This window comes from Pseudorasbora parva, chromosome 2 (assembly GCF_024679245.1).
Source record: "Pseudorasbora parva isolate DD20220531a chromosome 2, ASM2467924v1, whole genome shotgun sequence".
Taxonomy (NCBI): domain Eukaryota; kingdom Metazoa; phylum Chordata; class Actinopteri; order Cypriniformes; family Gobionidae; genus Pseudorasbora; species Pseudorasbora parva.
The window spans coordinates 36012048-36026542 of NC_090173.1; the positions used below are offsets into that span (position 1 = coordinate 36012048).

The following is a 14495-nucleotide window of genomic DNA, read 5'->3' on the forward strand; positions in this document are numbered from 1 at the left end:
TGACTGTACATTTATTTTCCTGTTATGTGTTTTATATTTTTGATAAGTGGGTAGGTTTAGGATAGGAGTGTTGTTGCTCCGAAATATAAAAGTAGGCTATAAATATTCATAAAATCATGTCTACTTTTACAAATGCAAATAATTAAATGTGTGTTGGGAATGAATCCGTGTTTGGACCATGGATGCTGCCTGTCATTGACTTACATAGGCATCACTTCTTCCGTGAACCCATCACTGAATTTTCGGCGATTTCGTTAAACTACCACGGATTTCTGAGTTAAGGGTCCGTGTTCATTTCAAGGAATTCTGTGAGACCAGGTTGCCTAAAAAAAATGTTTTTAACAGGATGGCAGACAGCAGTGTGAGTAAAATAATAGATGCCCTAGCTACGTTTAAGTCCTGGAAAACATGCACTTAACCATTTTACTGGCATTTTGTTTTCATAGTTAGATAGATATTGTCAATGTATCGTGATACAGCACTGGAGACTTGAAAGTAAACGCCCACAGCTAGGATTGGATAAGATTTGCATATTTAATGAGCTTAAGCTCCTGTCATATCTATGCCCCTGTCAGTTCAGTTCACATGAGGAAAGGGTTGTTTTGAAAGTGGCAACCGGAATGGTTCTCTCGATCAGAGCTCGTAAATGTCTTTATCAAACAAAAACAATGATTTATTTCTCATCCACCCATGATTGATTGGAATATTATTTTTGTATTGCTTTGCCCGTCCGATCGGTGGATAAAAGCGTGAATCGTGAGCACACACATGCACCCACGAATATTATTTCACTATTTGATGGGCACACGTTTTGGTAGCCGTCTGGAAAACACATAGCCCGGGACTACTAAAAAAAAACACGTTTTACTCACATAATTGTGTTGCACCATTCATGTCGGATCCAATATAGAAGGCACAGCTTTGTGTTTTAATCTCAATGTGTCTGCAAAACCAGCATCAATGTGAGACGTGTACATGTATTCCCCACATGAGCTGGAACTTCATTAAAAATAAATCAAGCATCACACATTCCTAATATTATGATCAGAAGGAAGCTTATGCAGCGACTGTGTTCTTCCACAACCATATGCATGTGGAACATGAGTGTAGGCTGTGTATCCATATGTAGTGGTACCTAAGTATAGCAACCCCATATGTGTATTCTTCCATAGTACCAAGCTACCCTACTCGGCTAGCCCCTTGTCTTTCCCGTGACAGAGCCAGCTCTGTCATCTCTGGAGGTGATCTTTCCCCCCTGGAACCAGGTTGAAACCACCCCATATGTCATATGTTGCGCTACCCAGCTAGGTTAGTCCTTATCTGTATTCTGCCATCTCTCCTTCCATTGGAGGATGTGGCTCCGCAGCGTTCCATCTTCCAAGACGGCACGTTTTCCCAGCTTTGTCCAATAGTCACTTTGAGTGGGTCTTGCAGGAACAGCAGTGACGGACCTTCTCTACTTGGAGCCCTAACTTCCCGCTCCGAAAGGTGAGTGGTTCATTGAGCATGAGCATGGGCGAGGCTAGCCCCATTTTAGGGGTGCTTCAGATGGTGTCATCCTCTTCTCTTCTTCTACTTCTCCTCTGTACCTGCACCGCTAAGGACGACCGTCATCCAGCGCGGAACACACGCAGAGTGAGAACCTGTGATGTAACGTTAGTGTTGTGATCGGTTGTAAGCTGTCTGACACTTCTTTCCTATTTCCTAGAGTTGTTCCGATTTCGAAACCATATCGGTGAGTACTGGAGTCAGTATCCTGAATCACCATGGTGGTATACCTATAATAAGTGTTTATTCTCTGACTACTTTAATCCGGCGGGTCGCCGCCGCTGTGGAGTAGCACCGGACCTGGGTGACTCGTCCATTAGGGGTGTCAACAATAATCGATTCGGCGATGCATCGCGATGCGGGGCATGAACGATTCAGCATCGATGCGGCAAAGTGCCATAATCGATTATGTGCAATTCCCCTTTATTCCACAAGGTGGCAATGTCTGATACCCAATGATGAAGTGACGTTTCACTCATAGTTACCTCTGACAGAAAACGAAACAATAATTATAATCTGCAAAACTTGAAATGGCTCAGTGATTTACTTCAGAGAGCAAGTACTAAACACAATCATATGTTAGTGTCACTGTCTCTTGATGATGGATGTGGTCAAGAAGCTGTCAGTGATCAAAATATTGATTTTGAAGACGTTGAAAATGAGTTTGGAGAATATGCTGGAGATCGCGAATATGACGCAGATGCTGAATCTACTGGTAAACTCTGACGAGGTCATATGATGATGGTATTAAACATCTGCTCAAACTGAATCCTTCCAAGCTCCAAAAGGTCACGAAATAGGTTTTATTTTATTCTTCTGTAGCTGTTACTCTAAAATCAGGAGTTTTATATATTATCAGGACAGGTAGAGGTCTATCCATGTTAAATATAGATCTGGGTGGCTAACGAATATGTAAGAATGGTGAAACAGTCATGCATTTAAGGGTTAATTGCATTTTATTTAATTACATTTTATTTTATTTAATAACTTTTATGTCAAAGATACAGGAGACACATAGCAGCCAATACAACCTGTTGTTTAATATCTGCTTGTATTGCCTCATGACTGATGAAAAATTTGCTTTGTGTGCAGTAGAATTTTGATGCATCGCAATGCATCGTAGAATCGAATTGAATCGAATCGTTACTTGGTGAATCGTAATCGAATCGAATCGTGAAGGCAGTGCCAATGCACACCCCTATCGTCCATAGTCATAAACGGAGAGAAGTAACGCCGGTTACAATTTTCTTCCGCAAGACGCATGCAGTTCTGTTTATTAACCGCTAGAGCGGGAAACAAAAACAGAAGCGCGACAAATAAACTGCGTACCTGTGTAGTGCGTACGTTTGTCTCTGTTAAAGTTTATTGTTAATTTGATACTCATTTTAACAATCGAGAGTCATGTAAACATGACGTCAAGTGCGTCTTTTCTGGTCAGTCGTCATGGAAACATGAAGTCCTGGCGTTTGGAGTGAAAAAACTCAAGCTTCTCATGTGAAATGAATTTGTCATTTAAAAAGTTTCTAAGCCCAATAATAATAAAGACATTTAAAATGACACACCTCTGTGTGCCTTTTGATCATATCCTTAGAATCTGTAAATGGTCTCATGGTCTCATTTTTGTGACATGACAGACTGACCTCAACTCTTCTGCCTACAATATATTTGTGTATAATTGTCAGTGCCAAGGGAAAGAGAGGGAGATGGTGAAGGAGAAAGGGAAAGGGAGAGCATGCAGGAAGAATCAGGTGAGGAAACAACAACAATAAATTGACATATAGTGAATAGTGGCAAGCAAAACTGTAACTACTCCTGTTTATGTGTGTGTACTCCTATACAAACTTATTGGCATTAAGTAGCCTATATTACAATTTTTTTTTTTGTAATATTATTTTACACCACATTTGTTCATAATAAAGGAGGAGGAAAACAACAGGGAGAGTCCATAAGCGATGAGAGGGAATTGACTAGTGAAAGAAATGAAGAGACTGAGGGAGGGCAACATAGAGATATAGAGAGGGCAACATAGAGAGCTCCAAGCAAAAGCAGCAGAGACAGAAGAGAGCTGTTCAGACTTAGGGGATAAGGACACTGGTCCTAAACAGTTAAAACTGTCTCAATACCTTCATACTCAGTTTGGCACACAAAAAAGAGCCTTTCAAGAACAGTGGTTCAAAAGTTTCAGATGGCTGGAATACTCAGCAAGACAAAATGCTGCTTTCTGCTTTCCTTGTAGGCATGGGTGAGGCTAGCCCCCTTTTAGGGGTGCTTCAGTAAAAACTTGGAGTAAGACATTTAAAATTTAAAATTTTAGTCTTTTACACGATTAAATACCACCACGTGCTCCACGTGCTAATTCTTACTGCCGATTCTTTAAAAGCACTGTAAAGAAACAACCTTACAGGAGATTATGTCTTAAAGGGGAGTGCACACTGACAGTGATTGGCAAAGACAAAGTATCTGGAGGACATTTTTTAAAAGAAACATTGAACTTTATGCAAATGAGCAGTGGCACAATATACAAGGCAACTAATAATGGTAGTGCAGAAACTGTTGGATACCATGACATGGAGTATAAATGCCTACAAAAATAATAGCACCAATAGCACAAAGACCTCCAGGGTTTTAATTAGTGTGAAAAGGCTTTAGTTATTGACCGTAGACCATCTCCATGATATTTGTAACCTTCAACATCACACAACACAAAGAAAATGTTGTTTATGCAAACATCGCTCTCATCAAGCATCTACGAGCACTTTCACTATCGTGGGAACAACAGTGGAATAATTCTTTGAACTTAAGACAAATGGGAAATGTTTTTTTTCAACATTCAGTGCCTGGATGCAATTCTGACCAGAAGATCTTAAAGAGCATTCCAAAACCTTTTATCATAAAGCTAAATTAGATCCATTATTACAGGCTAGCTTTTTCTATAAAATGAGCATGGGGAGATGAGGTGGAGAATAAAGCATTGTAGAACAAAATTGGAAAATCTGATTATAATTAAAAAAATGTTATTTCAAGCAACTCTTGATCTAATGGAAAAGCTTGGGGAAAAAAAAGTATCCCCTCTGTTTGATTGAGCTGTAACACATAACATCATCAGGAGTCCATTAGAAAATTAATTATCACTAAAAGAGAACAGGCAAAGAAAACAGTTCAAAATGACCTTTGCCATGCGCATGACTGATTAACAGAAGTTATGATATATTAAAAGTGGACCTGAGTGGAGAGAATGAACTCAGACTAAAATGGATTGAAATAACTTGGAGCTACACTGGAAGGAAGATTAATTTCACAAGGGGGGAACGTCCATTTCCTCAACAGACTGGGTCTGTGGCTGAGACAAATGCCTGGCTTCACTCGCCCCCACTGGGAAAGTGTGATCTTGTGAGCGGCAAGAGGCTTATTCAAGAGAAAAATCATACAAATGAACCGATCCTATAGTTGGGAGCGAGGAAAGCAAAGACGACACTCTTGGAGAATGTGTGGGAGATTATTTTGACAGTATGTCTGAAGTTCTGTCAGAAGAATATAATGTTCCCTGAACAGCCCACCTGTTCAGAACCTTTACAGCATAACTTATGGTGCTTCCCCTATAATGCAATACGACAAAATTGTTCCTGTTTTTTGCACTATGGCTCTAAAAGTGAGCATAACAACATAATGCTGTGAATATATAAGGTTTTTTGTAATGTTTTTGAAAGAAGTCTCTTGAAATGCTCACCAAGGCTGCTTTTATTTGATAAAAATTAATTGTTAAAAATTGTGAAATAGCATTGCGATTCAGATGTTTTCTATTTAAAAGGGTCATGAATTGAGAAATCAACTTTCCCTTGAGCTTTTGATATAGGAAAGGTCATGGTAATATAAACTCGCAAAAGCTGGTCGGCCGATGAATCCCGATGAAATATTCTGTTCTTGTTCTGCTATTCTCTCTCTGACATCTGAAGGGCGGCGAGCACGCCGAACGTGTGTGTGCGTGCACGCGGTTTGCATTTATATCGTCCGATCTTGCAGGATATGTATAAAACTAATAGTCCAATCAATCGTGGCTCGATGAGAAATAAAATATTGTGTTTGATAAAGACGTTTATGAGCCCTGCGATCGAGAGAAACTTTCTAGTTGCCGCTTCTCTCACTCTCTCCTCTCCCTCGTGAACTGACAGGGTAGCTTAAGCTCATTAAATATGCAAATCTTATCCAATCCTAGCTGTGGGCGTTTACTTCCAAGTCTCCAGTTACATGCCCATCAAAACCCAGCGTTCAGGAGAGAGCCTCAAAACCAGTGTAGAAAATAGCCTATTAGTTATTAGTTATGATTTTTTTGAATGTAAAAAACACACAAACATCATTAGTTGACCTCAGACAACAGTATAAAAAGTTTAAAAAGCCAGTTAATGACACCTTTAAATGTTTTAAAAATGTAATTTATTCCTGTGATGCAAAGCTGAATTTTCAGCATCATTACTCCAGTCTTCAGCATCATATGATCCTTCAGAAATCATTCTAATATGATTTGCTGATTAAAGAAACAATATTATTGTAATCAGTGTTGAAAACACAGTTTGTTGGTGATGCTTCATAGATTCATTGAAAAGGCAACAGCAAATCTTTAATTTGACCAGTTTAATGCATCCCTGCATTACGTGCATCTATCTATAATTCGATAAATTATATGATATCATATTATGCAAATTTCCTCCCCAGATTTTATGGCTGCTAGACCCATGAGCACATATCCACCCAATATCTCCTCATTCACGCTCCAGACGGGAACTTTTAATCATGCCTGAGTCTGTAAGGATCAGATGGATTCAGGTTTTCTGGATATGAGATCTGTTCATCTGCTGTAGCCCGGCAAACATGGCCTCCAGACAGAGACATCAGTACTATTTCTCATCCAACAGCTGCAATTCTCCACACAGCTGCCTGTCGGTCAGCTCACCCCAGTCTAACATCTGGATGTGAAGATCCTCAATATCTCTCAAGATTCTTTCATTTCAGTAACATTGGGTTTACTGAGTCACTCTTAGTGAGTCACTCATTAAATCTGTTTATTTGCAGTAAGGATTATGATTAATGACTTGTGCAGCGGCTGTCTGTCGTTAGAAACCCATATACTAACAATAATGTGTCCATGTGCACTTCCAATGGTTTAGCAAAAATGTGAAAATCTGTGGGGCATGTTGTGAAGGCATTACTGAATTAGAAAAAAAAATACTGTAACATTTCAACATTAACATTTAAAATTGATTGGGAAAAAATTATTTGCAAAAAAAAAAGGGTGTAACACTAAAAATTACCTTTGATTAAATATTATAGAATTTATACAGATACACAATTTCAAAGAATATTCACATATGAATGTGCGCTGCAATACTTAAAAAAATAAGCCTTAAATTAATTTCAATTGTTAACATTCAGATACATTTTTAGTTTTCAGACAATTTTCTTAAGCACTGCAGCATATAAGAAATGACAAAACACACAGTCCACTTTTTCCAGCCTCTCTCTCTGTCCACCCACCTCCACCATACCCACGATTCCATTGTGTGAGGTTACATAACAGCATCCTCTGTTTCTCTTCACACCTCTCGTTGTTCACAACAGCACAAGGTTTTATGGATTTTTTAACGGTACAAGGGCATTTTTCAACCTTTCAAACATCCAATTTGCTGATTTGTATGTATAAGGAAACTACGGCTTTATAATCATCCAAACGACAATTATGCACTTAAGGCTATTATAAGGAAACGTAAACAGATTTAATGTGTACCATGATGTGGAGTCTGATCAAAGTGATAGTGATAAGCACATGTATACATGCCAGAGTAGTTCAGGAGCACACTGGGAGGAATCAGCAACAGTTAATGTGCTTAAGAATGCTGCCGCCCCCTCTACCTTCAGGATTATGTGGGTCAGGTCCCCAGATTAAGGTCATGTGTTGTAAATGCTCCAGGGGACACAAGGCAAAAACAGGACAATGGGTGGTTGACAATTTTTTTAAGTCAGCTATTGTTGTGTTACACATACGATTGATAACCGATACCTCTTTATTATCCTTGCTTGGGCAAAATTGTTATACATTTTACAGTAAATAATGTAATGTTCTAATGTTAACATACTATAACAGTTCATGCACTAATGACTAATTAACATGAATAGTAATATAAGTTAACATTAAAATAGACTAATAAATGCAATAACATTTTTGTTTATTGTTACTTTGTGATACCTAATGTATTAAGTAATGTTAACAAATTGAGCCTTAAAAACATTTTACATTTATTTTGAGTATCACACCAAATGACTTTTAAATTACACAAGACAACAGAATAAAAAAACGTTATCATCTGTCATAAATCGACAGCACTTAACTTTTTTCGTGTGTCCGTCAATGTTATTTGGGGATTTTTTTGTTGTTTTTGTTGATCAAATGCTGCTTTGACTCAACAGCAACTAAATAAATGTCTATTTCACAGCTCAGTAGTAATCGTAGAAAATTACCCATTTCTTAGACAAATGTGTTTTATATGCTTAATATTCAGCATATGCATTGGCTTCATACTAAATGGTGAATACAAGCAAATCTAGAAATGATAATGTATAATTGCTGTAATTGTATAATTGCTGTAATGTATAATTGAATGATGCCAAATGGTTTCGTTTCTGATAATCTCACTAAACTCTATTAGTATATACAGAGGAAAAATTAATTTTAACACTCAAATCTTTTTTTTTAACGACCGCAAACGTGTACTTTGATGTTCAGCTCTTCAGAGAGATTTGTGAGTACTTACTGAACCCATATACATTTAGTTAACAATACTTAATTGATATGTATATTTTAAGATATCCACCCTCAGACATTTAATAAAGCATGTCATGTCAACCACCTACATTTCATTTACACTTGTCCTGGATGGTCACACAGAAATTGGATGTCTTCATGGAGACCCGCTGCACACTCTGAGCTTATGAACAGTGGGGGGAAAAAATCCTCCAACCACAACCTACCAATTCCAACAGCATCAGTACTTTTGTACTGGTTCAGAGCAGCAGACAGTCATCCATAGCACTCACTACACTACACACTATAAACCTACATTCATTTTCTCACCAGATTTACTTCACTCCAAATTTCACTCGGCCAGAGGAAAGCGGAGTGAGCAAGGCCTACAACAATCTGAGTTTTTTTTTCCTTTGGGAGCCCATATGTTTCGACTGCTAAAATAGCTCGGCTCTAATTGCTACTGGGATATGTGAACAGGTTGTAGAGGAGGAGAATAGATACCCATCCCATCATGTCTTCATCAGAATGTTGAGTCACGCTCTGCAATATTCCACTCGCTTCATGCTAATGAAACCAATCATCAATTTCCTGTGATAAGATATACTGTATTCCAGGTGTTCTTTCTTTAGGGTTCTGCAGTGAATGCTTTTGGAAAAGGTGGAGAATGTGCTGAATACGTGGAAAAATGCTGCTCAGAAATCGTCTGGAAACACTCTTTTCCAATTCACTCTCCCTCTGGGCTCATATACATACTAACACCTCAGAATTCAGACCTCAGTACTGCAGATAAATGAACAGAAAAGTAGCTCCACCCCCAGTAAGAAACAAATGCTTCTGAGTGAGACATCTGCACTAAAGTTGTGCTCACCACTAAAATCCCCCAAAGCTGGCCAACCATCCAGTGAGAAGTGAACGTTTCGTTGTGTCAGAGCAACTGATGTCTTTCCGCCGTTTTATTTCTGCTTCTCTTGCTTTCCCTCCCAGCACTCTTTCCTCCTTTCTTTCTCTCTCTTCTGCGACTCACTCAAAGCCATCTGCACTGTAATTCAATCATCACACTAAGCAGTGGAAGTAATGATTACTTGGATTAGCTACAGGGCTCCAAGCCACTGTCTTAATATTGACTGGCAGTGAGTGCAAATATGAGCTCGGCCAGCAGCTTCGTTTCACTTTTTGAGGAATGTTTTATGTTGTTGTCTGAACTCACCTCATCATATTGCCAATATCTTACAAGATATAATGATGCATGCGACAGACAGACAGATAGACTGCTTACTTTAAGCGTTTTCACAGATCAGACAGCCATCGGATTGATTAAAACAGCTCCATTCTCACCTGTCACATAAATGCGTATCTGTAAAACGAATATAAATCCAATTTTCAATAGGCTATGCAATATCTATATGCAAATCAGCTGAGCGCATGTCAATAGAAGCAACAGAACAGATCTGCATTTTCATTTATAATCAGCTAATTTCAAGATCAAAGACCACAATGAGGGAATGTGGCAGTAACACTGGTAAGATAAATTAGTCTCAGTACTTTTGATGAAGATGATTCTCTGTTGAGCTTCAGGATGCAATGCTGAACTTTCATTGGTGGAATGCACGTCGGCTTGATGAAGAGATACTCAGCAACTTATCTGCGGCGGGCCATTTATGCATGGAGCGTTGTCATATCTAGCTTTTAGGAGGAGTAAAATTTACATGTGACTTTAACTACCAGATGCGTTTACTCTTGTCTAGTTTCAAATGGAATGCGTCTCAAATCCGAGTCCTGAAGTTGTTTGTCAGAGAAAAGAGCTTGAGGTGTATCGTTTTTAAGTTTTAGCGCCATTTCATGTTGATCAATATGCCATATGCATTTTTATTAGCTAGTCAGTAGATGCAGGTGTACTTATGGGGGTTAAAATTCTAGATTTTCACACGGGTGGTTGTATACACACTGTCTGCAACACACATTTACATTCAAACTCCATGTAAAGGGTGTTGTGTAAATGCAAGTGAATTTTGCATAATAGGTCCCATTTAAATAAAACTGTACTAATTAAAAAAATGTTACACATGTATAAGGGAATTGACACCTTCTGTCAAACTCAATATTGGCATCACCAAAGTATATACCAGGTTTTAAAGCCAAAAGCTATTGCCATCAGACACTTGATTGTTCAAAGCTACAGTCAAAAGTATCTTAAACTAATAAGATAAGAAAATATTCCATCATAATAGGACATAGGACTTTCAAAAAACAACAACATCAGGAGAAATGCAGGTACTGGATTGACCAAAACTTTGTTACAGATCACAGAGAGCATCCAGCCCAACCGATCACTGTCAAAAAGGAGACTGCAGTTGCTGTGACTGGAACTAATTGGCTTCTGGGTAGCTTTGTGTTTCCAATACAGAGGTGGAGCTTTACATAAAAGCTAAACAACACTTTCACAGAGGCGTATCACTCTCTTTTTGAAGAAGCAGATTTATTGTTTGTGTGAGAAAAAAAGCACTATGTTACACGAACATGTGAGCTCAACACAGATTTTCAGAAAGTTTGAACTTGCCCTTGTCTTCCTATAAGGTAAATGACTTACAATAATCAATGACCTGAAATAACCAACTATAAAAGATAGAATACTCCAAGATTACACTTTTTCCAGAGCAGCATTGCACATAATCAATGTCAAAAAGCTGTCAGCATTTACAGAATACATCAACGTGTTGCTTCGGTGGCAAGGAGCCAAGTGATGAAGCTCACTGGCAGCTCGTTCCTCTCACTCCTATTGTGAAAGTGCAGTGATGTGGATGCACCTCATGCTCGTTCACCCCATCATTACAGGGGGCAGTGTTTAGCTGAGCAGGAGTGTGCTGCTGCCACACTGGAGAGCAGGCAGAGGGGGGAAAAGGAGACGAGTGTCGAGACAGCCTGGTGCTCAGAAGAGCGTCATGAAGGCTGTGGCTCTCTGCCTTGAGCCCCCGGGGTTATTATAATCCAAACGTGCTCAGCGCAGACAGGCACGTAAGACAAAGAAATCTCAGTAGAGCTGTTGTGTGAAATGCTGTTGATAATGCCACAGATGTGGTGGAGGAGATGAAAAGCAGACCAGCACAAATGCATCCTGATGTGCAGGCCCCTCAGTTTGTGGTATCCACTGCAGAACATCGTTGAGAAGCTCAGTCCATGTGTGCATAATGTTCACGCTTGATTTTCATATGATATTGTGAACCTGCCAAACAAATTTAGTTTGCACTACCCCCCCCCCCCCCCACACACACACACACACACTCACACACACACACCACCACCACCAATTTCTCAGTTCTAAAAATAATTAATAACAGCTTTGTCTAGACTTTTTTGTCTCTTGAAAGATATTTAACTTGCAAACCAACCCCTAAAATGTTCTCATAACTCTTGTTTTATGCACAAACATCATTCTACCTCTTAAATAATCACATTGCAAATCAATTGGATATATTGGGTTTTCAAAAATATATATTTTTTATCATTGATTAAAATAAAACAGTGTGTGATGCTCATCAGGATCAGTTGTTCTCCTCCATATAGTAAGTCTAGAACATTACAGCAGTCAATATTTGGACCCCTCTATTCTTCTGAAAAAGACCAGTAATGAATTGCCAAATTTGCCATGCTGGTTTATGTACTTAGATGGACCAGCAAAACCAAGATGTTCACCAAGCTCATTGACCTTGCTAATAAAGCTATTAGGAAGCTTGGTGAGGACATCAGCACCCAAAACACAACATATTCTGTTTTTTTTAACAGCTTGATTGAAATCCTAGACCATTATAAGGTAGGGCAAGTTCTCCTTCTCATCAAAAAGTACAACAACTTACGATCTCTTGCCTACCAGCCAAGGCAACATGGCAAGTAATAATTCAAACGCACAAAAAAAAAACAAAAAAAAAAAAAAACAAGCAAGACCTACTTGCTTTCCCAGGTTTGGGCCTCTGTAGGAGCTTCTGCACCGTCATCAGGTCCTCAGTCTTCACCGCTTGAAGTAATTCCTGATCTTTCCCCATCGTTATTTATTTTACATCCAAAGCATCCTCTGAACGTTTGAGTGGTGTTGCCCGGAGATCTCCTCTGCGGATCCTCCCTCTTGCGATGGAGCTGCAGGGCGCGATGATGATGATGATGATGGTGGTGATGATGCACACAGGCGGAAGGATGCTCGAATACTATAGAGCTGGTGCAGCTGGCTCCTATGAATCACAGATGTTCTTATTCCGATGTCGAGAAGACAATAAGCAACACGGCGAAGGACTTGCGATTAACGCATCGGTGATGGACCGGACCTTCAGTCTGCGTTGCGATAGAAAAGCATCATCAGATAAATCAGCTTCAATCACGTTTTGGTGGCGTGAGAGGAGTTGATGCGGTGCTTTAAAATACAGAAAAATCAATGTTCCATTTAATGTTCCTTTAAATTCCCACGAGCTTTTTTTCCTGGGATCCGTGAGGCTGTGCTGAAGACACGTCAGTCGGTGTTGCCATCGCTCCGTAGTACTCGAACCGTTATTTTCTATGCTGCGATGGAAATACACAAGGAGCGTGCAATGTGCATTTCCCCAGCCGTGGATTGGGCTGACATTGCTGTGGTAAATGGCTCCGCTTCATCCAGAGGGCGGTCCCAGAGTGTAGGAACACCCCCATATTCCAGTGCTGACAGCCACATGCTACGAGTCTACATTCGTGCTCTGTTGTAGGTCTAAGGGGTCTAAGGCATGCTGTTGAAAACATCCTTACTCGTCTAGCTGGCACTGGGAACGTTGTTACTGTGATCTTGTTTAAAAACAATGTTACAGTGTAGCCATCTATATGCAACTCCAAAGGTGGATTACAGGTGGACAAAAATATAATTTACCTGTGCACTGGAAACCCATTTCACTTTACTGCTTTAAAAAGAATTATGCATTATTATGCTAGTAATTATTTAAGTAAACAATCCAATAGTCACAATAAGTACACTGTAAAAAATTATTTAGAAAATAAGTTACCTGGTTGCCTTAAAATTTTGAGTTCATTGAAATTTAAATTTTGAGTTAATACAATGAACATTTTGTGAGATTCGACACCCTTTATTCAAATATTATTAAAAGATTTTGTAAGCATATTGGGGAATTGTGTGTGTTTTATTTCTGATGACGCAGTGAAACATGCCAAATAGTGCTATTTTCATGATTTATCAATTTATGTGGTTGGGATACAAAAATATTTAGAGTTTCTATTTATTAAACAAATTTCCTTCATTGTATCAACTCAAATTTTTAATTTCAATAAACTCAAAATTTTAAGGCAACCAGGTTACTTACTTTTTTAAGTTAAACCAACAAAAAACAACAATATTTTTTTACAGTGTATGTATTTAATTCGTCCCTACTTCCTTTACTAGTAATAGTGGCAAAAGTTGTCAATTTGCTAAATTGTCACTAGTAACAAATATGAACAAAATGTAACCATTGATGAGTCATTATGTCCCAAAAAATGTAAGGTGCTAATATGCAAGTAAATATGAAATAATACACTCTAAAAAATGCTGGGTTAAAAACAACCCAAGTTGGGTTGAAAATGCACCGACCCAACAATTGAGTTGTTTTAACCCAATGGTTGAGTTGTTTTAACCCAGTGGTTGAGTTGTTTTAACCCAGTGGTTGGGTTAAATGTTGCTTAAGACAACCCAATTGCTGGGTAAGAACAACTCAACCATTGGGTTAAAACAACCCAATTGTTGGGTCGGTGCATTTTCAACCCAACTTGGGTTGTTTTTAACCCAGCATTTTTTAGAGTGTAATTAGTAGTAAGTAGGCTAATGAAAAACTATTAGTGATTATATTGCATTGTTTCTATTGGATTATAATTCTAGAAAATAACAAGTAAAGAAATATAGCTATTAATTATTATTAGAAAAATATTTAAAAAGTGTACATTTTAAAATTCAATACTAAAGTCAATACTAAAAATAAAAAAGTAACATACAAATAGATAGGCTACTAGTCAGTTTAAAGTAATGTTGTGATTCTATGGCAGCATAAGGTTTCCAAGATAAAGATTGAGCATTTCTGGCCTGCATCGTCTTTATGATGCCACTGTTTCATGCCATTTTCCTCTGCTTTGTTAAAAGAGTACAGGACAT

At 38.6% G+C, this 14495-nt stretch overlaps 1 protein-coding gene across 13 annotated transcripts in view; it reads right to left on the bottom strand.

The window, feature by feature from the left end:
* The window catches only part of caskin1 (CASK interacting protein 1), a 131960-nt gene extending 118886 nt beyond the window's left edge, over window positions 1–13074 (bottom strand). For 2 of the 13 annotated variants that reach the window (XM_067418435.1, XM_067418417.1), the window contains exon 1: window positions 12288–13058. In XM_067418435.1, the coding sequence (XP_067274536.1) occupies window positions 12288–12381 (94 nt within the window). In that variant the 5' untranslated portion in view covers window positions 12382–13058. Of the gene's footprint in view, window positions 1–12287 lie in introns of all 13 variants that reach the window. The other 11 variants (XM_067418427.1, XM_067418441.1, XM_067418454.1 and 8 more) reach the window with 8 other exon arrangements.
* Between the last annotated feature and the right edge of the window lie 1421 nt (window positions 13075–14495).